At 38.9% G+C, this 26256-nt stretch overlaps 2 protein-coding genes across 2 annotated transcripts in view; one reads left to right on the top strand and one right to left on the bottom strand.

Moving 5' to 3' along the window:
• LOC136846617 (uncharacterized) overlaps positions 1–18496 on the bottom strand; it is a 77553-nt gene extending 59057 nt beyond the window's left edge. Inside the window, exons 1-2 of the mRNA XM_067117510.1 lie at positions 18390–18496; positions 16805–17969 (exon numbers count right to left, since the gene is read on the bottom strand). Of these exons, the coding sequence (XP_066973611.1) occupies positions 16805–17351 (547 nt within the window). The 5' untranslated portion in view covers positions 17352–17969; positions 18390–18496. The remainder of the gene's footprint in view (positions 1–16804; positions 17970–18389) is intronic.
• Positions 1–26256, top strand: part of LOC136846618 (acyl-coenzyme A thioesterase 9, mitochondrial-like) — a 136800-nt gene that overhangs the window by 79389 nt on the left and 31155 nt on the right. The gene's annotated exons all lie outside the window — the stretch shown is intronic.

Here is a 26256-nt window from a genome sequence, read left to right on the forward strand (position 1 = left end):
AGGGCACAAGTATGCCTATATTCTTACGAAACACATACCGAAACATACGATAAAAATAATGACAAATTTGTTCTTTAAACATAGGGAAAAACGCTTAGGAAAAACAGAAAACTGAGAATTTAAAAACTGAAAAGTACAAGGAAAAATTTCATGAGGAAACGAACGCCATACTTTAAAAATCAGGATACTGAATGAAAAAAGTTAAGTATACCTTAGTTTAACCAGACCACTGAGCTGATTAACAGCCCTCCTAGGGCTGGCCCGAAGGATTAGATTTATTTTACGTGGCTAAGAACCAATTGGTTACCTAGCAACGGGACCTACAGCTTATTGTGGAATCCGAACCTCATTATAACGAGAAATGAATTTCTGTCACCAGAAATAAATTTCTCTAATTCTTCATTGGCCGGTCGGAGAATCGAACGCGGGCCCGGCAGAGTGCTAGCCGAGAACGATGCCAAGCAGACCAATGAGGAAGTGATACTGAATGAAAAGAAATAAACATACATTACAGCGAAGACGAACAAAGAGAAGAAGGAGAGGAAGCAAAAAGGAGAGGGAGAAAATACACTTGTGTATTTTTCTCCCAACGTCGTGACCTTTCTACTGTTTGCCTGTCATGTTTGTATTTTGCGCCGGAGGAGTAAATGCTGCACACTCACCTACCTACCTCTCTCTCTCTCTCTCTCTCTCTCTCTCTCTCTCTCTCTCTCTCTCTCTAAGATGCGAGTGTTTTTGGAAACATTTTCTTTTGTCTTCATGCCAGATTATTGCAAACATACATACATACATACATATAAGTATACACACACAGATTATATATATGTGTGCGTTTGTTTGTGTGTATGTATGTGTGTAAGTTTGTGCATCAGTCAAAGGATGAATGTTTAGTGATTTTTGGCATGATTTTTCTCTTCAGCCACTACTTAAGGCGAATGGAAACATTCATATACATATATACTGTATATATATATATATATATATATATATATATATATATATATATATATATATATATATATATATATATATATATATTATGTGTGTATACAGTATATATATATATATATATATATATATATATATATATATATATATATATATATATATATATATATATATATTGTATGTGTGTGTGTGTGTGTGTGTGTGTGTGTGTGTGTGTACACGACCAGGAATTAGTAAGCACATCCAACCGCTTATCTGAAACAGAGGGACGTTTCACTTCAAGTTATGAATTTTATAAGGGTCAGGATAGTTGCAAAACGAACCTCAAAATAATGGGTATGCAGATCTCATATTTTTTGTACGGTACATAAGGCAGTCGTAGTACGCGGGAGATTGTTTGCCGAAGTTATAAGTTGTGCCTCGATGTATGCAAAGATATTGGAAGTCTTTAAATTTAGGAAAGGAAATAATAATTATTATCATTTAAATTATCCTTTTATCTTCAACAATATGACTATCGAAGGTAATTCACTCACTCATTCACCTACTCCGCTGGGTTCGCGTGCCTTATTGCTACCCGTTACCATTCATACTGATCTCTGGTAACATCTGTTGCAAATTTCTTGGTAATGATTTTTGGCATCGTTCCCCATACTGCCCGGAAATGGAAAACTGCAATATCTGTAAAATTTTCGAAATTGAGATATGCCACCTGTTGGGCTCGTGAAACGCTAATACACAAGTTAATGCAGTTTCAGAATGAGTCTTCAATGCTTTCCACGAGTTTTTAGGGAGTCCCATTTGCAGTATCTGCAAAATCAGTAGTAAGGCAAGGGAGTATCTGCCATTTTTCTCAGTTTTGTATTTTTGCAGATATTGCAGTCTTCCATTTTAGGGCATCATAGATTCAGTCATTTGTCCCCAATACAATCATGACTGATGAATAGCCACGTAACTACTCGTACTTAGAGCTAGGGAGCTGGGGATGGGTGATAGGGAGAGGAGGAGGTGGGGAAGGGGGGAAGGGGTTTTCAATTGGGGTATTGGGAGGAGCAGGAGGAAGTAGCCTTCCCCTGGGTGAACACAGGAGAGGTTCCCAAATGATGATGGCTCATCTGGTCTCTCTCCTTTGTTAAATCGCCGGGGCTTCTGCCTAGTAGGTCAAGGTGAGAGGAGACGCCATTATGATGTCATTTCCAAAAGGTTAATAGCAATGGCTGCCATTGTACAGCACCGGCTGCGGGCGAAGGACAACGCACGATAAAAGGAGAAAAAAGAGAAATAGAGAAGAAGAAGAGGAGCCCGACTAGGAAGGAAGAGTGTGTGTGTGACATCATGGCGCATCTGCTGGTTTTTCCTCCCTTCTGGAGTCATTTTAATCATTGGTCTTTTTTCCTCTTCTTTGTCTTCCTCCTCTTCCTCCTCTTCCTCGTCTGTCAGGGGGGGAAATACATAACCTTCTTTTGGGTTAGTTTCTCATTTCAGTCAAAGTCTATTTTAGTTGCTATTCGAACTTGAAAAGAGACAATGTACTCTTTGTTTGTGTGAGTGCTTCCTTTTGTTAACAAAAGCTATCTCGAGAACAAACTTACAAAGGTCGATAATTTAACTTCTCTTGGCTTCAGCTAAAGGTCAGGATTGATGACTTGTCGCTGTGGAAACCATCTCGCCCATTATAAAGTATAGGGAGCATCGGGTAATTCATTGCCTTGTAATGATCTGCTACATGACATTTATGGGTGGTTTGGTCCTGTCAAGAAAGTGGATGATATACATCTCTCTCTCTCTCTCTCTCTCTCTCTCTCTCTCTCTCTCTCTCTAAAACAGCCACGTAGTTACATATTTACACTTTCAGTACTTTAGACGTCCTCTTTCTCTAAATGATTAAAAACGAGGTGTTTCACACAATAATAAACCATAATCTTAGACTCTCTCTCTCTCTCTCTCTCTCTCTCTCTCTCTCTCTCTCTCTCTCTCTCTCTCTCTCGTACCCTTACCCTCTTAATATAAGAGCGACAGAAAAGCCTGACGACCTTATAATTGTGAGAATCAGATTCTATAAAAGACCTGACCTTGAGGCAGCCGCAGCTTACCTGTGAACTGTGATAATGGTGCGATAATGGACACATAAATTAGCGGATAATCTCGCCTATTCCCGTAGGGGTGTTAGTGTCGCCAGTACACCTCGCCGGGCGAACTGTAGGCATTACTTAAGGTTCCAGGAAAGATGATCAGTTTTCGGTTCACTTTCTTAAAAAGTACTTGTTGAGGTTCAGAACGCAGTGTCTTTTGAAAAGAAAAATTTATTTTGATAGAAATTTATTCGAAATCAAAATTAATAAAAGCATGTCAAAAATCGAGTTTTCTGTACAGCGTATAATCAAGGCCACCGAAAACAGATCTATCTTTCGGTGGTCTCGGTATAATGCTGTATGAGCCGCGGCCAATGAAACTAACCACTGCCCGGTGGTGGCCTGGCCTCTATCGTTGTCAGACGCACGAATATAGCTACATTTAACCTTAAATAAAATAAAAACTGCTAAGGCTAGAGGGCTGCAATTTGGTATGCTTGATGATTGGAGGGTGGATGATCAACATGTCAATTTGCAGCCCTCTAGCCTGGGTAGTTTGTGAGATCTGAGGGCGACAGAAAAAGTGCGGACGGACAGACAAAACCGGCATAATAGTTATCTTTTCAGAAAACTAAAAATGTGGTGGAAAATATCTTGTGGAAACATATATATGACAACATGAAAAAGGAAAATCATAAATTAGTTTTCAGCGTATGTACTTGATGGGCCAGCTTAAATAATACTGGAACAAAATGAAGTCTCAACTATTTTTCCTCTTCTGAATCATCTTATTTTATTATAATAAAACACCTTTTGTCCCCCTCACTACTGACCTCTACATAAAACTGACGTTTTATGTTTAGATTTAAATATTTTGCTAAATGACATAATATCCACCGGCAAAGAAGTGTTGTGGGTTTAATGTCTGTCATTTTTGCCTTATTCAAAGATTGTGGTGCAGTAAGATGCGGTTTGATTTAATTTCTGTTTTAGTCTACCTTCAGACGTCGTTTAACGTGGTTGCATTTAGTTTCTCATGAATCTAATCATTTTGTATAATTGTATATGTAATATTTTTCTGGGGGTGGGGGGGTGATGGGTAGAGCGGGTGAGGTGGGGGTTAGGGAGCAGAATGCAATTTTGTCTTCAGTGTCGCTTTCGGTTTGGAGGTTTTCAATCTCTCTCTCTCTCTCTCTCTCTCTCTCTCTCTCTCTCTCTCTCTCTCTCTCTCTCTCTCTTAAGAAACAGTGCGGATGAGCAATCTGTACTTTATCTCCAGACAACTTTAAACTTTCAGAGGAAAAATCGCTAAAGTGTAGGACTAGAGATACCACCAGGGCCAAGACAAACTGATATCGGGGGAAGCAGGTTTTTATTTATGTATATTTATTTATTTGCCTATTTATCTGTTTGTTTATTTATTCATTCATTCATCTATATATTCATTTTATTGGAAGACGATGCTACCTACATCCACTCAGAAAGTCTTCGAAAAAGTACCAAAAGTTCCTTTTGGAAGATAAACATCTTAATATTTTTACAGTGACAGTGCGAGTTCTCATTCTTTTCAAAATAATAGCACACAATTTACGAGAAGTCATTACGTAATGTCGGAGATTACCGCGTAATCTCATTCCTCGCGGAATTTTAAATAACTTAATGTCATGCGCATGTGAATCGCCTCTCGGATGAGTCTAATTTACATCACTTGTGGCGGTAAATTCATTCAAACACAATGAGGGTCATTTTCTGTGATGGTTTGGAGGAAATGGGAGTCATTTAAGAAATGCTTGTATTTTCAGTCGAGCAATAAAGCAATAAAAAAAAATGCGGTGAATAAAATAAAATAATTTAGAAACAACGGGTAAGCCACAAATAATGGTTCCCATTATCCGTTCGTCTTCTGTTTTACCAGCACCTGCGCAGAAGCACGGCGTTTCTAGGCCGTGCGGCTGTCAAACCGTTTAGCAGATCTGTAGTACTAGTGATTGATGAACTGTTCATGTCAAGTACAAGCGAAGTTGCTTAACTGTTAAGAAAGCAAATAAGGGGAGTTGTGTTTATTGGGCAACGTGCTATCTGGTAAAACTCTCGAGGCGTCACCTTCAGCTCAAATCTGTAAGATTAAATCGACGCCCGTTTTGTTTACTTTCATGTTAAATAGGTCATTCAGTATGCTCTTGATGCGGTTATTCAGTTAACTTTATTGCGCACATCTTAAACGTGTTTTCGACGATTCTTATCCACAAGACATCACATTTCTTAGCTTTGGTTTGTTGAAGTGTCTCAAAATATTTTCACCTCGTCTTGATTATTTGAAGAGCGAAAAATGCACCAGTTATTCTCTCACGTTTCCCCAACCCCTAAGCTCTTGTAGAAGCCTGGACGATAAATAAAATAAGTCATATTTAATCCATTTAAAAAAAACAACGAAAGACAAACTGACGTAAAAATAACAAGAGAACCCCTATCTGTTCAATTACGATTACGCTCTCGCCTACACGATCTTCCTCGGTCTAGTGATTAATCAGGTATTTTTCTTCTTTTTAGTTATGAAGTTTATGTGTCATCATTTTTTACAAATAATCAGTATTATTAATTGGATTAGGTGCCCGAGCATGCAGTTGAAAGTGGTATAGTATGAATTAAAAAGCAGAAAAAAAATCTCTGGTGGCTGGTAGAGCCAGTTGCCACACCAGGCCTCTGATACCTTGCAACATTTGACATTATCAGGCCAGTGCTGGCTATAAGCCAGCTTCGTCTAATTCTAAACCAACCAACCAACGATTAACGAAGCGACATTAATTCTGAATAGAATTTCTCTGAAATGACAACGTTAGTATTATTCATACACACAGCCACACCAACTCCATGGCGCATATGACAGCCAGAATGAATCTGCTTAGTCCTATTCATGATCACGTAAGTGCAGCATTAATTAATGGTCCGTAAACATTGCTGGACATGCATGTGAACAAGACGTTCTATTTGACGACTGAATGAATCTGCTGATTCCTATTCAAGATCGGGTGAATGCAACATTAATTAATGTTCCATAAACATCGAAGAACATGAATGTGAACAAGATGTTTCTTTATATTCATGCCGTCCTCTCTGTTATCATGTAATCATCGATGACTTTTGATAGAGTGACGTCCTTGTATACAAAAGCAATGAATTGCTTATAAGGACTACAATTGATTGCTAATCGATCTGAAAATGCATTATGTTATGACAGAACTGTTACAGACATATCGTAAGCAGTGGCCTTGCATGTTACTAGCATTATGGCTATTGCATTTATAGACCAAACCCCCCACCCCACCCCCCCCTCTCTCTCTCTCTCTCTCTCTCTCTCTCTCTCTCTCTCTCTCTCTCTCTCTCTCTTTTGTGCTAGCCTTTCTTTCACGTACATATCATTCTCTCACCCTCTTTTACGTTATCATTTCTTTGCTCTCCTGTGCTGTCTAGTCGTAATGACTCTAGATAATCATTCTAATGTTATCCTTTTTTTCACACACATCGAAAACAACCTTCTGTGGGTCTGTCTGTCTGTCTCTCTCTTTCTCTCTTTGTACCCTATAATTATTTAACGCACACTAGTCATTTAAGCTTGGCCACTATGATTTCCAATGATATGATGATATATCCGGTGTTGGGCAGCTTTTGAGAAAGCGCGCCAAACATTGGTCTATAATTATTACTTACAAAACCGGTTACTCTCCCTACCCAGTGACTTCTTGTTATAACTAGAAAAAAATCTCTCTCTCTCTCTCTCTCTCTCTCTCTCTCTCTCTCTCTCTCAACCAAGCAATCATGAAAACTGTTACTTGACAAAATGTCGCTAACAAAGAGTTCCTGTTATGATTTTGACCAATTAAGGATATGTGTTACTCCAACTGTTAACTTCCGTGACGCCGTTGATAAGGTTAAATCAGTACGGTTCTCTTTTCTTTTTTTTAAGTTTTTGTTTTATTTAAGGAAATAGTTTATGTGGAAACCATCATGCAAATTCGAAGGCATTATCTTTACATTCCCTGTGTTTTTCTTAATCATTGATGGGTCTAAGAAATAGTGAGACTAAAATAAAAAATCATATGAATTTTAGAAAGCATTCGGACCCGGCTTGAGGTACAACATGGAATTAACATACATTTATGTTGCATAAATCACTGGGAGCGTTCTCCTCCTACACTATCAAGCCAAGCAGTAATTCTGACAGAAGTACCCATTAAGGACGGTGGAATCACGTCGTTCTTCGGGGGCGTTCTCGTTTTCTTTTTTTGGCTTCTAGTAATGGTTCTCAACACATGAGACGTGGCAGTAATGTTTCTCAAATTCTCCAGAGCGTTCCAGAATCGCGCCTTTTGCATGAAAAATGGCCTCTTAACCAGAGACTGCGCAAGAGCCCACAAAAGCGATTAGTCAAGAGATACAAAACAATTCCCACACATTTCTCATTTCTTTTGTTCTTGGCTGCCGTCGGCGGCATCCGAGTGTTTTAAATCATTCGGGCTGTCAGGAAAGAGGAGGGAGGCTGAAATAGCGCTTTTATTTGACGATGAAACGGCTCTTGAACGCGCCTGGCAGCGGTGTGGTCTGTTATTCAACTGTTCTTGTGTAAACCATTTTTCTTTTCTTGTGAATGACTGGGCTGCTTCTTAAGTCCCTTGATTTCATTTTCAATGTAAAATTCATCTATCCAACAAAGAGGTTCAGTAAACTCAGATGAAGGCTGCGGTCTCCAAGAGAATATAAAATAAATATATATTAATAGAACAACAAATGTATGTAATCCATTAATGTGGTAAGCGCACGACTTAAGTGGTGGAATGGCCTGGTGTTTTGGAAATCATCTCCCGCTTCCGTTTTTCCCAAACCTTGTAAAACATCCTTCCTGTATTTTGGTTTTATCAGACCTACGTTATGTAGGGTAATGAGATTACCACCCCTATCGATCTCTATATCAAGACGTTCACTTTTTGCGTATTTCTTCTGTATGCTGAGAGAATATCTCAAGAACGAGCAGACACAATTAGATGAGACTTTGATGTAGTACTAAGGTGACCTTCTCTTTTGGAAGAAATCTTACGTCCATTTGACGAACTGTTGCCATGGAAACCATCTCAACCATTACAAAAACATTCAAAGGTTTAAACGCATCAAATTGACTTCATTTTTGTGGCATTCTGGCGTCTCTTTCATGCTGTATGAGAATTATTCAGGTACCTGTGCTATTCGGTATCTTGTTGGTATTATGTATTTGCTGTATGCTTTTATTTGGACAGTATACGCTGCCGTGTTTTAGCCTCTCATTTTACGTCCATTCAAGCTTCCTCCCTTTCATCTCTATGTCCAACTTCTCTCTCTGGGTTTTAGAATGTAAATGACACAGTTTAATGGTGGAAAAGTACACATGCGTATGTACTACGTATGTATGTTAATATGAAGTTTCTTATATATAAATTATATATATATATATAATATATAATGTACTGTATATATATATATATATATATATATATATATATATATATATATATATATATATATATATATATATATTTGAATATTTAGAAACGAATGAGCCGAAATGACTTGAGCAAATTGTGCATGCGCGCTTTTGTCACTTTCGCGCCCTCCCATTAACATATCCAGAGAACACGATCTTGAGCAAGTGCCGTTGGACTTCTGATAAAAAGTCGTATAAAATAAAAAGAAAGACTAGTTTCCAAAGCTGTCTGGTGCCTTTGCGTGCAAAAATACACCTGGCCATTAACTCCAGACACTGTTAGAATGACGACTAACGACCCTCCAGATCGACTTTTAATGATTGCGAAGTAGTTTCCATTGTTTTTATCAGGTTCAGAGTACTTTGCCGGGGGGGGGGGGAGGATGCCGGGCTGTTGGGGTGGGAGGGATATTGGCAGGCGTCGGGGTATGGGGAAGGGGGAAGCCGGCGTCTCGGGGTGGGGGAGAGGGTGACGAAGGCAGTCTCTCGGGAGGGGACCGACCCTTTGCTCTAACGAGTTCGCTTCCTTTTCACTCCCAAAAGCTGCTTAGGTTTTGATTTGCAGTTTTAAATGTATTTATATATATTTCTCTCTCTCTCTCTCTCTCTCTCTCTCTCTCTCTCTCTCTCTCTCTCTCACTTGCAGTTGCGTTGCTGTTTAGTAATAGATGATTTTGCCAAATGAGAATGAAGAAATCTGGAGCATGTTACTTCTCATGAAAAAAACACGCACACTTCTAGATACATGATACTCGCCTCGAGAAAGCTGGGGATAAATGACTTAGTCTCGTTCCGTCAATACTTCATTGTGCCTCTGTTGGCTAAAGCACTAAATTTGCAATTGGTATATAGTTGATTGTGGTGGGCTGCAGGCAAAGCTTTTAAGGTCATGTGACCAGCAACCTCATTCCAAAGTAAGTGATAAGAACGGGATGCTTCTAAGAATAATTTCAAAGTACCCTCTGCAGAATGAATAGAAGATATATGAGGATATATGTATCGCCTTATCCAGCAATGAATGACCTCATTGGCCCCAGCGATTGGCCTTTGGCCTAAATTTTATATTTCATTCCATTCCTATGGATTAGTTCTATAATACATCTGTCACTGGACAGAAAAGTTCTTCACATGAAGATCAAACTCAGTATCTACAGAATATATTCTCACAATTGATGTTATTAGCTTAATTACTGATGCTTGGTAGTCTTAGACAACATGTTGACGCTCCACTCACTTCTTTTGTCAAGTCTTCAAGCGTGAGAGTCGAAAGGCACTTTACTCAATATTTTCTTAGAAAGAAATAAATAAAATGACAACAAAATTATTGAGAAGAATATGTAGGGGAGTAAGACAGAGGCTTGTCATACACGACATTCACTGCAGTTATTTGCAGCGGTTAAATATTAGTAGCAGTTAAATAAAGTTAATGGTGTGGAATAATCGCGTCTTAGCCTATTTTCACGTAGTCGTCAGCGTGCATCATTTTATGCAAGAAGTTTGGTGTTATTTGTGTTAATGATCCCAGAGAACTAGTGTGGAATTCTTGGTAATTCGTTTTGTGTGGACAAAGGGAAATCAGAGAGAGAGAGAGAGAGAGAGAGAGAGAGAAGGTGCTCAAAAGTAGTTAGAAATTTCCGAGAGAGAGAGAGAGAGAGAGAGAGAGAGAGAGAGAGAAGAATCTACGGGTGCTCAAAAGTAGCTAGAAATTTCCGAGAAAAGAGAGAGAGAGAGAGAGAGAGAGAGAGAGAGAGAGAGAGAGAGAGAGAGAGAGAGAAGAATCTACAGGTGCTCAAAAGTTAGTTAGAAATTTCCGTTGAATTTATATTGTTTGCTTCAATAACTTCCTCCCCTGTTGGGGGGGCAGTGCAATCAGTGCACCTCACGGGGTGCACTGTAGGCATTGCTAAAGGTTCTTTGCAGCGTCCCTTCGGTCCCAGCTAGCTGCAACCCCTTTCATTCCTTTTACTGTACCTCCATTCATATTATCTTTCTTCCATCTTGCTATTCACCCTCTCCTAACAGTTATTTCATAGTGCAACTGTGAGGTTTTCCTCCTGTTACACCTTTCAAACCTACCTACTCTCAATTTCCTTTCCAGCACTGAGTGACCTCATAGGTCCCAGTGCCTGGCCTTTGGCCTAAACTCTGCATTCCATTCCAATAACTTCCTCTGCAGTATAATAACACCCAAGCAAATCGTTCGTGTTCAGTGACAAGCCTTTATTTTTCCTCCAATTTCTTTCAGTTCCTCGCTGGCTGAGCCGGTTCCGTTCTCAGCTACCACTCTGTTGGTCGCGAGTTCGATTCTCCGACCGGCCAGTGAAGAACAAGAGGAATTTGTTTCTGGTGACAGAAATTCATTTCTCGCTATAATGTGGTTCGGATTCCACAATAAGCCGTAGGTCCCGTTGCTAGGTAACCAAATGGTTCTTAGCCACGTAAAAATAAATCTAATCCTTCGGGCCAGCCCTAGGAGAGCTGTTGATCAGCTCAGTGGTCTGGTTAAACTAAAATATACTTAACTTTTTCTCCAATTTCTCTCCACTACGTTCTTCCTGTACAAGAAGAAAAGAAGAAGGCACTCGTACATCTAATTACACTCGTTCCCATAATGCAATCATCGCTGTTGTCGAGAAAAATAGTCTTCGCAGATTCTCCCTGTCTCATTTTGTTATTTATCTCCCGGGAGACAATTATGCAATTCTCATAAATCATCTCGTGTACCATTAAATCCTTGTCTGCTCGTTTGTACAACATCAGCGGCACATTAGCTCTCCAGAACCGCCTTTTTTTGGGGGCTTTTGACTAGTAAGAGATATTAAGATACTTCCTACATTTCTCTTCTAGGTTGGAAGGTTTGCGTTACGATGCGTGTTTGTGACAGAACATATATACGTAAAAGATCTTTCGCTTTATGTGGTGGCATGGCTTGCTGCGTGTTTGTGTTGGTGATGGGATTAATGTCATTGTTTCTTTATTTCTTTTAGGATTCTGGGTTATGCTTGCACCTTTCATTTTTCCTGGGATGAAAGATATGTGTGGCGTTTGTTCTCTTAATATGATACACACACAGACACACACACGTATATATATATATATATATATATATATATATATATATATATATATATATATATATATATATATATATATGTATATGCTCTATATATATGTATATATAATATATATAATGTATATATATAAATAACCATCAGAAAACACCTCCACTACAACTTGAATATAAAAAGAGATTTCCATTGGTTTTGCATTTTATAAAATCTGAATTCTTTGGTCACGCGACGTCAAACTTACTGAGTTTTTAATAGAACTCCCTTCCGTCAAAATGAAAAATAATTATTTTTGGAACTGATCTAATATCTCAGCGTTTTTGCGGCATAATCAAAGGTAATAGAAATAGAGTAGTTTTAGGTGTTGTAGTCAAGGACACACACACATGCACACACACACACACACACACACACAGAAATGTGGCTTTGGGCGACAAGGCAGCAGGTGACCCAATCTAACCTTCAGGCAATCGTAATATACTTCTGTGGTTCTGTCAAAAGTTAATAAAAAAATGAAGAAGTAGATGATGATGATGATAATAATGATGATAGTGCTAAAGATGATTGGATTAAGTCCTAAATGTAGGAAAACTAAAAAAAAAATTAATATAAACGTAGGCCTTTTTCAAATCTTGTTTCCATAAGTTTATTCAAGTATCTTTGCAGTTGTCTAGATTATTACCTTTATTTATACCCACTTATATTCTCCATACCATCTCTAAGCAGAGATGTGAAAGATGAATTGGCTAGTCTTATACCCAAACCATAACTGACGGTCATGGGAGCTTATGCACCTAAAGAGCCTGGCATTCCATTGAGGTCATCCACCATAGCACTTCGTTCACTCCCCGTAGGGAGGTAGTGTTACATCAGTGCACCTCATGCGGTGCACTGTAGGCATTAGTTAAGGCCCTTTACAGCGTCCCTTCGGCCCCTAGCTGCAAACCCCTTTCATTCCCTTTACTGTACCTCCTTCTTTCTTCCATCTTACTTTCCATCTTCTCCTAACAATTGTTTCATAGTGCAACTGCGAGGCTTTCCTCCCGTTACACCTTTCAAACCTTTTTACTGTCAAGTTTGCGTTTCAGCGCTGAATGGCCTCATAGGTCCCAGCGCTTGGCCTTTGGCCTAAATTCTATATTCTATCTATCTGTCTTCTGTTCACCTACTGGAAAATCAGATTTGTAGCAAAAATGTACGCTATTATTATTATTATTATTATTATTATTATTATTATTATTCATTGTAATGCCAGTACAGTATTAGTAAGAGAATTGGCAATGCCGATAATAATAATAGCTTCTGACGTAACTATCATATCTATCATCAGAATATTATGATAATAACCCGATGATTGGTGTTGAATACAAACTCCGACGATTAGCATCGTGACAGACGGCTAACCGCCCCAACCCCACCCCCACCCACATCGCGCATAACTGAATATTCGCGCTCTGATAAAAACCAAATCTGCCGGAGATCACGCTGCTTGCAAGTAATGCAAGAAAACTGATCAAGTTGCAAATTGCAATGATGGAGAGAGAGAGAGAGAGAGATGATGAAGCTACGACGACGACCTTGGAGCACTGAGATGAATGCAAATAGAGAGCTGTTACGAATGGCTTAGGAGACTGCTAATAATTATGGCAGCCGTATCTGGAGAGAGAGAGAGAGAGAGAGAGAGAGAGAGTTCCTGATCAGTACAAATAAACAAGGTTCCGTTGGGAGTGTGTGTGGGTGTGTGCTTAAGTTCATGATCAGTACAAATGAACATGGTTCCGTTGAGAGAGAGAGAGAGAGAGAGAGAGAGAGAGAGAGAGAGAGAGAGAGAGAGAGTAAGTTCATGATCAGTACAAGTAAACTAGGTTCCGTTGAGGGAGAGAGAGAGAGAATGTAAGTTCATTATCAGTACAAATAAACAAGGTTCCGTTGGGCAATCGTATTTTAATGCGCCGGAAACGGCCTGTTAATTAGGCTACAATGGTGGCTAAGTATGCAATTATGGCTTATTTCTTCGGCTAGGGATCACCAGCGGTTAAGGCTGTTATTAAATGCCGGAATTAGCATTCGCTGAACCTAAATGAAACAGTGTTAACAGGCAGAAAGGCAAAAATCACGGGTTATTAAGATTACACCAGATGAGGAATTTTTTTTTACAGCGACTTTTTCTAGACAATTTCGTCAAATTAAGACGCCATAAAATTTTGCCTTCTATAATCATTCTCTTGCCGTGTGTTTTCCAAAGGCAGTTACTGGGCTGCTTCAGTCCATGCGTACTCGCTTGGTAGGTCAGAGTGGCGTTCTTACTCAGGAAATGGGTGATTTATATACTTTGGTATATTACAAACGTGACCAATTTTTATTGATAAAATTGATTATACCATAGCCAGGTACTATCCAGTTGCTATTATTCTGTAAGTAATCAGAGAGCAAGGATTTGGCAAATCATTACTATATCAGTGCAACGACCGAAGTAGTTTAATTATTCATCTCTTCAGAAATGTTATCACCTGAAGGATTTTTTTCTCGTCTTAATCTACATCTCTTTCTGTGTCATAATGATAAATGTTATCATCAATATATTTATTCCTTCATATGTCGGAAAATTTTCTAAAAGTACCTAAATGACTTCAATTTTCCCTCCCCCTCAAGACAGACTGGACTAAAAAAAAAAAAAAAAGACATCTTATATTGTCTAGTTCTGTGAAACTGAGTCATTTTACTTTAATTTAATGTATAGATCCATAATAGCCTAACGATTAAGACAAGAATATCTTTCCTAGATAGTAACCCCCAAGGGTTTTCGGGGGTCGTTATCTATATCTAGGACTAATATTTCTTGGGGTCGTATCTTTATGATACTTACAGTCTTTTGTTTATGCTTTTACGGTCATCCCCAACGGGCTTGTACTAAACACTCCGCAAAGGTGGATACATACCAGGTTAAAACCCTTGGGCACGGGGGGGAGGGGTGTAGTACAGTCAGTGCACCTCATGCGTGCACTGTAAGCATTATTTAAGGTTTTTGCAGCGTGCCTTCGGCCCCTGGCTGCAACCCCTTTCGTTAACTTACCTCCTTTCATATTGTCTTTCTTCCATCTTACTTTCCACCCTCTCCTAACAATTGATTCACAGTGCAACTGCGAGGTTTTCCTCCTGATACACCTTTCAGACCTTTTTATTGTCAATTTCCGTTTCAGCGCTGAGTGACCTCAGAGGTCCCAGTGCTTGGCCTTTGGCCTAAATTCTATATTCATTTCAATTAAAACCTTTGGGGGGTCACTATCTAGAAGAGATCCAAACAAGATTAAAAATGAAATAGGTTTAAATTAACACACTTTTATGAAGAGCGTATAATGCACTGTCCTGTTTTAAGAGGAGAGCTTAGTGACTTACACCTTTAGGAAGCAAGTATAAATATTACATGCCCTCTTTTAGAAAGCGAGTATGACGTAAAATGGGCTCTGTCATGGAACAAGAAACGATATGAAGGTCCCACCCATATATAAACGGAAAATAAATCGCTTGCCTCGTATCCCATCGGAAAAACAGAAATTGAAAGTTATAGATATTATGCGTATAAATATATATGGCGCGTTATTTATATGAGTTGTCCGCAATTGTGCAGAAAGAAAATTCGTTAATAAATGCCGGACCGTAAATCAGGAAGGCTGAAGCGTAAACAGTAAATCACTTCTTAATTCAAGTGGCGTTACAACAGAGAGAGAGAGAGAGAGAGAGAGAGAGAGAGAGAGAGCAAAAGTACCTAGGAATCACAGATAAGATAAATGACGATAATTCCTCTAAAAAAATAATTGAATGGGACGAATGAAAGGAGCTGAATAATGAGATAGAGAGAGAGAGAGAGAGGGAGAGAAAGAGCAAAAGTGCTTAGGAATCACAGAAAAAATAAATGACAACCCTTCTAAAAAATCATTGAATAAACAAGTAAAAAGAGCTGAATACCGAGAGAGAGAGAGAGAGAGAGAGAGAGAGAGAGAGAGAGAGAGAGAGAGAGAGAGAGAGAGAGCAAAAGTGCCTAGGAATCACAGGAAAGATAAATGACAATAATTCGTCTAAAAAATCATTAAATAGACAAGTAAAAAGAACTGAATACCGAGAGAGAGAGAGAGAGAGAGAGAGAGAGAAAGAGAGAGAGAGAGAGAGAGTACCTAGGAATCAAAGAAAAGATAAATGTCAATAATTCTTCTAAAAAAATAATTGAATAAACGAATGAAACGAGCTGAATAATGAGAGAGAGAGAGAGAGAGAATGATTATACAAAAAAGTACCTAGGAATCACAGATAAGATAAATGACAATAATTCTTCTAACAAATAATTAAATAGGCGAGTGAAAGGAGCTGGATAATGACGAATGATACGTAATTACGTTTTCTCTTTTGAAAATGAGCCCTGAAATATTGCATCATACACTGTAATCATTTCCCATTGAGAATAATGCACACAGGTTTGGATACAGTTGGTCAAGTTGCTGGTATGGGAACGTATCATGAAGGAATCCAATGCACACTAACCCCCCGTGCGGCCTCGTAACACCTGTCTGGTTATGTATTCCCATATTGACTCCGTGCAAATTAGTTACCTCTTTACTATAAGGTTTATTGCTTAATTCTGTCTCTTTACTGTCAGGATTTCGAATTTCCTTCTTTCTTTCGTGTTTCCCAGATGATTATAATCTTCCTTTTTCTCGTTTCTTCTTGCCTGGGCCAGATAAAGACACTAGATTAACCATCTCTGCAGATTAATAAAAAATTACACAATTCACTGAATTGTATATAATGCGAACCTCTCTCGGGAAGGCGAAAGAAGTAGGTGTTTTATTCTGGTTGCATAGCCTACGTATTCGTTTCATAGTCATTAATGCTAGACATGGCAATCGTAGAACAATTAGTACTGTAATTTTTTTTTTTTTTTTTGTGAATTGCATTATTTTTTCTGTCGCCTGATTCTAATGTTTTCCCAAGTGGTATTATATCTACTAAGACCACTGCTGTTTAATGCATTATTGTATTATATCTACTAAGACCACTACTGTTTAATGTATTATTTCTAGAAGCTTACGAAATGTGTACTGGAAAAAATTCATAATTTCTGAAAAAATAAAAAGTAATAAGTACAGACCTAAAAAAATAATCTCATGAAATGATCGAAATGAAGCAAAACAGAACCATAACGAACTCACCAGGACAGGATAAAATGGATCTTGGCTTATAAGTTGAAGTCGAGTCCCCGGACAAAAAGGCCGTCAACCTGTCCTGCGCCAGCTTCTCCTGCAGGTTTCCGGGAGGCACGACCATCGGGGGAACAGCCATAAGGGGAGGGGGTGACCCCAGGGCCAGAGGGGGCAGCTGGGCATGGTGCATGAATGGCACTCGCGACCGGTGTTTGACACTTCCCCAGAGATCACCATTTAAAACCAGTTGAGATCTCCCGATCATGTGAGGTTGATGAGACCTCGGGGGCACTGGGGGAATCAGCGCCGTCCTGGGCGCGTGGTGGTGGTGTTCGAGCCTGTGGTCAATTCGATGCCATCCTTTGGGACTTAAGAGCGGAGGGAAGGCGGAGAGGTGACCAGCCGAAGGGCTAGGATAGAGGATAGGCTGCCAGAACCGGGAGCAGGTCGCGTGGGCACTCTGCTGCCAAGGGCTCAGGTAGCGACGCTCGCTCTGTGCCCTCCGGACGGTCACTAACGAGCTGATGCGACGCCGTCTGGGGGGAGGCGTCGACATGATTCAGGCGGGAGTCTTTCGAGATCAGGGGGTTTTGACTCTCACTTTCCTCTGGTCATATTTTCCGATCAAGACGGAGGCAGGTCTTGGAGATACAGTTTTCTTCAATAGATTTTTCTTATCTCTTCTTCAAGTTAAAGGTAACATATTTTCGGTATATTTCAGTCAGTCAGAATTACAGTGATCGATAGAGAAGGATATCGCTCACTATCACGTTTGTATCTATGAATCACTGTTCGGATTTTTCGGCAATTCACCAGCGGCCTCCACTGCACGCATAATTCGTAATCGGGTTACATAAATGTGACTGATCAGTTTTGGTGCCAAATCACTGCTCTCACGAGCCACATCTTCACCGCGGAAAATGACGGCTGCAATATGCAATGATGACAGGCATAATTTCTTGTTTTTCCAACTCCAAGCGCGTGCTGTATGAAATTGGCGTTTTCACCGCTTCACTGTCTGTGATTAAGTTTCACAGTGTTTTTTATTTCTCTCTTCACACTTCAAGTCAATGTCATTAGATATGTCATTTCAATTTTGTGTTTTCTTCGTTTTTTAATTCACAAAAATTCCTGTTTAGTTATACGCAGCCTTTTTTCGTTATTTGGAATATCACTGAAATCAGGAAATTCAAGAGTGATTAAATAATCAGATACGTTTCATTTTGTGCATAGTCACTGTTGGCAATCATTTCTTACTGAAAATATGTCTGTCATTATCTTGGTCCACGCATGAATAACTGATTAAGTTATTATCGTACTGGCCATTATTTTGCAATAATGAAATTTCGATAATGGTAATTTTACGCAGGTTAATGTGTAACTAAAATTTAATCTTCAATATATAAATTATAAAGTTAATGTAAAATCGGCAAATAAAGAAGAAAATATTAAAAAGAACGACAGAATTGATAATAATTAATTAAAGTTACGAAAAAATAATCAAATTTAACGAATATCAGTAACCCAACAGCGATTCGCCAACATCCATCCACACGGAAAAACGGGGAATAAAACAAACGTTTGCACGACATACACTTCAGGCTCAGAACATCCACAAGCAACGGTCCATATGCTTCGGCAGCCACCAGCTGACTGACGAGGGAACATCCACGTGACCGAGCAACGTTACAAGGCGCTATCTCACGAGGAGTATCGTGCGTCCGGCGCAGACCCGCGTTGCCAGTGATGTCACCCGAAGGTTGTCGTACGTCATTTAGCCAGTGTCTCGGGGCCCCCTGAGGCTGTCGGAAATAATCTAGTCAATGGATGATTATGGAAATGGCGCGTTCATCAGTAACCCCTTTTTTTTTCTGTGTTCTCTTTGGCTATGGGAAAAGAAGGGGGACCCCCTTTCTCCCTCTCTCTCTCTCTCACCTTGGGCTAAAAGATTTCACCTGTGCAACTTCTGGTGGTCGAGAGTACGTCTTGGCATTGTTACTCCGTGACCTTTGTTCTGTACTCCTCGTATTTACACCTTTTTACACCTTCCCATTTTCATAAGCTGACATGCGAAAGGATGGATGGTGATGTGCTCGCGTGAATATTCATGGCCCGCATCGGCGTGTGTGTGTGTTCGTGTGTGTGTGTGTGTTTATGTGTATTTGTTCGTATGCATGTTTGTGTGTGCGCTTTGATAACTTGTGATATTCCAGATTTTCAGTGTTTGTAGAGAAATGTTTAAAGGCAAAATTTGGTTTTATGAAATGTATATTTGCAAATTTTTTTATTTATTCATTATATATATATATATATATATATATATATATATATATATATATAGATAGATAGATAGATAGATAGATAGATAGATAGATAGATATAATTGCAATACTTATGTCTGAAACGGCAATGCCATGACAGATGATTAAAAAAACATGATTTATTTAGCAAACGTTTTATAACATCTCCATTGTAAATAATCACATATTACGGTACAGAAAATGTGTTTATAGACAGTGTGTGACATTTAGTAAGAGATTTATTTTGCAATGTCAGTTTTGTAATTATTTCATAGTATTTATAATAATGCATTCACTACAAGAGAAGAATACAATGAAAATCGTTTTGTTTGTGATGCTAATGGAGTTGATGATGATTATAATGATTTGGGTATTATATTGACTTACTAACTCTTGATGGGAGTCAGAGTTTTCAGTCATTTATTCATGGTCATAATGGCGATGGATATTATTATTATTCTTTTTTTTTTGTCAGAATGACTGACAAAGATTTCTCATAATCATGAAATTCTTTTTCTCATCGGAACCATAAATGAGTTATAAATGTAGGTTGTTTAACTATATATATATATATATATATATATATATATATATATATATATATATATATATATTTTTTTTTTTATACAATTGAATTTTAATATCATAGTCAAAATACTTGGCAAAGTTTCATTATAATGTTTCTCTTAAGAGATGCCAGAAATGACGAAAGCGCTCCTTCCTTGTTCTGCCTGGCCTCCGTCATCTTTTGTTCCTCCTCCTCCTCCTCCTCCTCCTCCTCTTCTTCTTCTTCTTCTTCTTCTTCTTAGGAGCTTGTCCTTGACGGTGACCGGCCGGGGTTAACCAACCAAGAAATCGGAGAAAGACAAAATCGCCCGGGCAAACTTTCGTAACGAAATGCAAACAAGGAAACGAAAAGCCAGTTGACTGGCACAAGGAAACAGACACTAATCGACTGGCATTCGCCAATTGTTTGGAGAGAAGAGCCGAATGTTCCAAGCATCCTCAGAAGGGGGATGATTTCCTCGCGGTCTGCAGCTCCGTGTTGGGAGGAGGGGGCGGCCCAAATATTGCCTCAACTTTGACCCTCAAGGTTGAAGAGGGTCTGAGTGGTTGAGGGACTGAGATTCCCTTGGTGCTCGCCCCGCCACCCTCCCCCCCTGCACCTGCGGCCTCCCCCCTTTTATTAACTGATTGGAAGGAAACCTTACGCTCGTACACGTGTAATTCCCTCGATGTAAAAGATTAAAATGAAGAATAAAAATGGGATAAACCCAGAAAGATGCTATGGACTGATTTCTAAAAGGAAGAAAGATTTGATATCAAGGAATACAAAAGCAGAAAGAGAATTCCAAACGAAACACTCGAACGATTGTATGCCGTGTATAACTTATATCCACTATGCTAATATGGGAATTGGTGGCCCAATACTCATAACGGCGTTGCAATTCAGCAGATAATGAATGAACATCACATGATAAAAACATTTCTTTCTGATCTGAAGTTCCTTCCCCTTATACCTTCATTTCACACCCCTCTTACCCCCATCCAAACCTTATCTTCCTTCCGGGGGACCCTTAAGGATTTAAATCGATTTGTAATCGAACCCTCACTCTATCCTATCGCCCCTCATTGAATTGTTCTGAAGTTGCATGTGCAAAGAAAGCGCGCTCGCGCTTCTGCCTTCAAAGTTTAAGCGCCGTGGAATGTTTTAGGATGCGTGAAGTGATCAAAAAAGTAGTATGGTCGCATTCCTAGCTCTTGATACTGTCCCGGTGTACTGAATGATGTCCATAAAAATCGAACTGATTACATTGATCGTAGGTTATTAGAAATCAAGTTAATGTGTTTTTTTTTTTTAATTCCTGAATTTTCATTCCAGCGTTCACTGTCCCCATACTTACATTTCTTTTAGCTTGGGAACGATTATTCCCCATCTTAAATATTCTTAATTGTCACTGTTGACTTCTGTCAGTTTGTGTAACTATTCATTAGCCAGCATATGTCGACAGGTTCTATGAAATGCTATATATATATATATATATATATATATATATATATATATATATATATATATATATATATATATATATATATATATATATATACAGTATATATTTTCTATATGTATGTATGTATATGTGTGTGTATTTATATTTAAATTTATATTTATATACATAATATATATCTGTGAATTTTTACTAATTCATATATATCACAAATATTCAATCAGATACTGAACTTGTAGAACTTGCTGATTTTTCCCAATTTAGTCATTCTTAATGATCAAAAAAATATTACAGTCTAGTGACGCGGAAGCAAAAACTTTGCCTTCAACGCTTAGCTCCTTCTGACTTTAGGATACTGTATAAACGTAACGTTATCTTCGAGTTACTTCAACTATGTAAAGCATTTTATACAGCACGTCCTTACTCTCTGTATACGTCTAACTTAAATATAGAAATGAATAAGTCCTTCTGTAAGAAACGAAACAAAGGTCTTGACGAAACAGAAAAACTGTAACGTAAATAGACGTGTTTTCGATTACATACGATTTCGAAAGTGTAGGTTCTGCGTATGTGTCCGTATAGCCGTTTAATAAGCTCCTTTTGCAGCATGGTTTTGCTCCTTATATTTAAGGCAACATGGGCTTTGCCTAACCCTTTTCATGTAAATGATAATTCTCCAGCTTTCATTGGCCTCATTGAATATCAAAGTGGCAACACGGTTGACCCTAACACGCTTAATACAGCATTTCACTGACTTCATTTTCTCCCATAGCGAGATATTTAGCTCACAGCCCCTTCCCACGAATCCTTCAACAACCCCTCCCCTCCCCAGCTCATCTTCCCCTGCCCGCTTCCTTCCCCCTCCTCCCTTCTCCATTGAATCGGCCTAATGAAAGGCACCCTGAGAGGGCCAGAATCGAGGGACACGAAAAGCGAAAAGGTCTGCCGAAATCAGCACCACCCTGAGGCACCCCTCTCCTCCCCCACCCACCGTTGATTCCCTCTGTGACCTCATCCCAAACCTCCACGGGCTCTCCCCTCCCTAATCCCATTCAAGCCCTTCTGTGACCTCACCGGTACCACCCTCCTCCTCTCCTCTCTCCTCCCCACCCCCCTCAAACATCCCTCCATGACCTCATCCTTCAGCGGAGCCGTTTTCCCTCAACCTTGGGCGAGAGAAGTTCTTTCCCACTCGTTAGGTAATGATATACATTTCGATGTCGGGATTTCTGGAAACATCCGCGATTTTTTGGCAGGAATTCTCATGGTTAATAGGTAGCGGGCCGTGCGGTAATCACGTGACTTTTGAGTGATTCTGTGCGCGTCGTTTCTGAAATGTCGGAGGCGTTCTGTCTGAAATGGCTGGAAATCGCTGGAGCAGAATGCTTTCACTCTGTGGTCAAGAATTGCCTGAAAGTGGTTTGATTGAACGCCGGTTTGTGAAGAGATAGAATGATAAGAGGGCCATATTATATTTGGATGTCGAAGAATATTGATTATTATTATTATTATTATTATTATTATTATTATTATTATTATTATTATTATTATTATTATACTGATAAGAAAGCTATTTTGTATCCGGGTCTTCAAGAATGTTTATTATTATTATTATTATTATTATTATTATTATTATTATTATTATTATTATTATTATTAATCAAGATTTGATGGCTATTGATAACAGTTTCAAATGAGGAATGCGATGCGATTGACAATCGTACCAACTGTTCAACAGCATTTCCGAAGCACACTCAGCAAAACCGAGTTGTTCAGTAACCGAAACGATCACACGTGAATATACAAGAGTAAAAAAAAAAATTAATCAAGCAGGGGCGTCATTTGGAGGGGGCTGGGGCGGTCAACTGCCCCCCTCAAGACTCAACTTGCCCCCCCAAGACCCAAGTTCCCCCCCCCAAAGCCTCAACTTGGCCCCCTCATCCCCAAGCCCCAAGAAGTAACAGCATGTTTTCTTTTTAAATGTGCAATCATAAATACGAGTATATAAAATTTCTCAGAAATATTGTTTCTTGATCTTTGTCTGTCTACTAGCTACCAGTGATGATGAGATAAAACATATAGTAGTGGGAGTATATAATTTTTGCTGAAATACCTTGCTCATGTGGCTTCAAAAATACATAAAATAGCTCAAAATAAAAAAACTCAGCTGATTGGGTTCGCTTCGCTGGCCAAACTGTCTTTGCCCCGGCCGCCCGCCGCCCCCCCCCCAAAAAAAATCTGAAATGACGCCCCTGGAATCAAGCAACATATTTTAACACGGTGATTGATAAACTGAATCAGACGCTATAAAGTTATTACTCCCGCAGAGGTTGTATTAATCTTTCAGACCGGTACCATACATGTCGATCTTATTCTCAAGCTGAGCAAATCGCAAGGCTAATAATACCTCAAATTTTGTGGAAAAAAATGCCGTTGAAGAGATCAGTGTATAGTGTCATTCTTCCTGTTGCTGTTTAACTTTGAGTGTTTTAAGTTCGTATAGTATCAAAGACTCGGTGTATTGCGTATTCAGTTGTGTCATTCTTCCTGTTGCGTTTTAACAACTGAGTTTTTTTTAAAGTTCGCATAGATTCTGGATTACCTATGGCGCGTCACTATACTGTGACCGGAAATAATAAGTAAAAAGACACAATTATGTGTTTGAGTAATGGCTGTATTTATCAAAATACATGAATTATTAAAAACTCGGGCTTCCGAAGGCTCCATCTTTCAACCATTTATGTATTTTGATAAATGCAGTCTTGCTCATATACGTAGCTGTGGCCTTTTACTTAGTATCAGGATTATTATTTGCAACAGTTCCAGTAAAACATTGAAGATCAAGGTCCCGGTTGACGAGATGGGGAAGCAAGTATGTGAAATGTCCTATCTACTAACTACAAACAAGTTCCCGTAGGAGGGTAGCAACACTGCCATCAGTGTACGTCACGCGGTGCACTGCAGGCATTACTTAAGGTTCTGTGCACCATCCCTTCGGCCCCTAGCTGCAACCCCATTCATTCCTTTTACTGTCCCTCCGTTCATGTTCTGTTTCTTCCATCTTGCTTTCCACCCTCTCCTAATAATTGTTTCATAATGCAACTGCGAGGTCTTCCTTCTATTACACCTTTAATAAAACCTTTTTACTTTCAACTTCCCTTCCAGCGCCGAATGATCTCATAGGTCCCAGTGCTTGGCCTTTGGACTAAATTTTATATTTCATTCACTTCCATTAGAACGAATCTCGTAAATTTATTGTATAGAATAATAAGAAATTCAGAAATTGAAATTAATTGTAGCCCACGAGGATGGATATGGACTTTGTTCACAAAAATTCCCTTGAGATGTATAGGCACGAATATGTACTCCATTTTGTTCGTATCACCACTTATTCACGGCTACCTAGGGATTTTGCCATTATATTTGGTTAGTAATCTAACAAACGACCAAATAAAACTCTTACACAGTTCCTCATCAACAACGTTAAGAAACTTTCAGATTTCTTCGGTGTAATGGCGATTATATTTTCATGCTAAAAATACATTCCACTCGGTTCTGTAATAAATATATTTAACTGTATTTCACGTAGGGAACGTCCCACTGGCTTTTTCTCAAGATTTCCGATCTCATTATCAAAAAAGAACCCGGCCATTTCGGGAATTGCCCCGGCTATTTCATCACGTAAACAGAGGGGAAGGAAAAGCTCTCGGGGGTCTACCAGTCGTAAGTGACAAGAAGAAGAAGAAGAAGAAGAAGAAGAAGAAGAAGAAAAAAACTCAAGGGAGTCTACCAGTCTTAAGTGACACCAGCAAGAAGAAGAAGCGGAGGGGGGGGAGGAGACACAGAGGCGTCTTTCGCAATGCGCATGCGAAATGATAGCGGCGGACGGAGGCTTAATTTCAAGTGGCAGTTGTGTTAACAAACTGCCTCGGCACAATTACGGCAATTATGAGGCAACGAGAACCCCCATCACTTACGGCTTACCTGGGGAGTAAGTGCCTGTTTTCATTAAAGCAGCTTCATTTGTCACAATCATGCGAACGATAAATTGTTCAGGAGGGCCTAATGACAGGTAGCAAACTGATGGAAATGATGCGCGATTAAGTATGCTGCCTCGCTAACCCTTCATCTTGGCTAGTTTGTTCTGGGAGCTGATGGGTGACGTCACGTGGAAACGGGATGTGAAATCGGCTTCGGATTTTTATTGTATTGGATTTCGTTATTTCGGCTTAAAATTTTATTTCAGTTTTCTTTTTTTTAGTGTTTACAAGCAGACATTTTGAATGTACTGTAGATATGTTCAGAGCACCTGCAATTCTTTTTTCGTTTCTGGGAAGAAAGGAAGGAAAATCTTTTACAAAATTATTAAGAAAGGTACTCATTTGTGATCAGTGTATATACTGTATGTAAACTATATATATATATATATATATATATATATATATATATATATATATATATATATATATATATATATATATATATATATATAGAATACCTTTTACCTGTTTCATGTTCGTATATACTGCGCTTTCATCTGCTGCAGGCCCGACTTGGTTGCGCTAAGAAAGGGTAACAGCAGGTAATACAAAAGACAAAGATTATCTAAAGGTAATACAGCAGGCTAAGATTATCCAAAGGTAATACAGCAGGCAAAAAAAAGATTATCTAAAAGTAACACAGCAGGCAAAGATTATCTAAATGTAATACAAGTAAAGATTATATGAAGGCAATACAGCAGTCAAAGATTATCTAAAGGTAATACAGCAAGCAAAGATTATCTAAAGGTAGTACAGCAAGCAGAGATTATCTAAAGGTAATACAGCAAGCAAAGATTATCTAAAGGTAATACAGCAAGCAGATATTATCTAAAGGAATACAGCAAGCAAAGATTATCTAAAGGAATACAGCAAGCAGATATTATCTAAAGGAATACAGCAAGCAAAGATTATCTAAAGGTAATACAGCAAGCAGATATTATCTAAAGGAATACAGCAAGCAAAGATTATCTAAAGGAATACAGCAAGCAGATATTATCTAAAGGAATACAGCAAGCAAAGATTATCTAAAGGTAATACAGCAAGCAGATATTATCTAAAGGAATACAGCAAGCAAAGATTATCTAAAGGAATACAGCAAGCAAAGATATCTA

Source organism: Macrobrachium rosenbergii, chromosome 15 (assembly GCF_040412425.1).
Source record: "Macrobrachium rosenbergii isolate ZJJX-2024 chromosome 15, ASM4041242v1, whole genome shotgun sequence".
NCBI lineage: Eukaryota > Metazoa > Arthropoda > Malacostraca > Decapoda > Palaemonidae > Macrobrachium > Macrobrachium rosenbergii.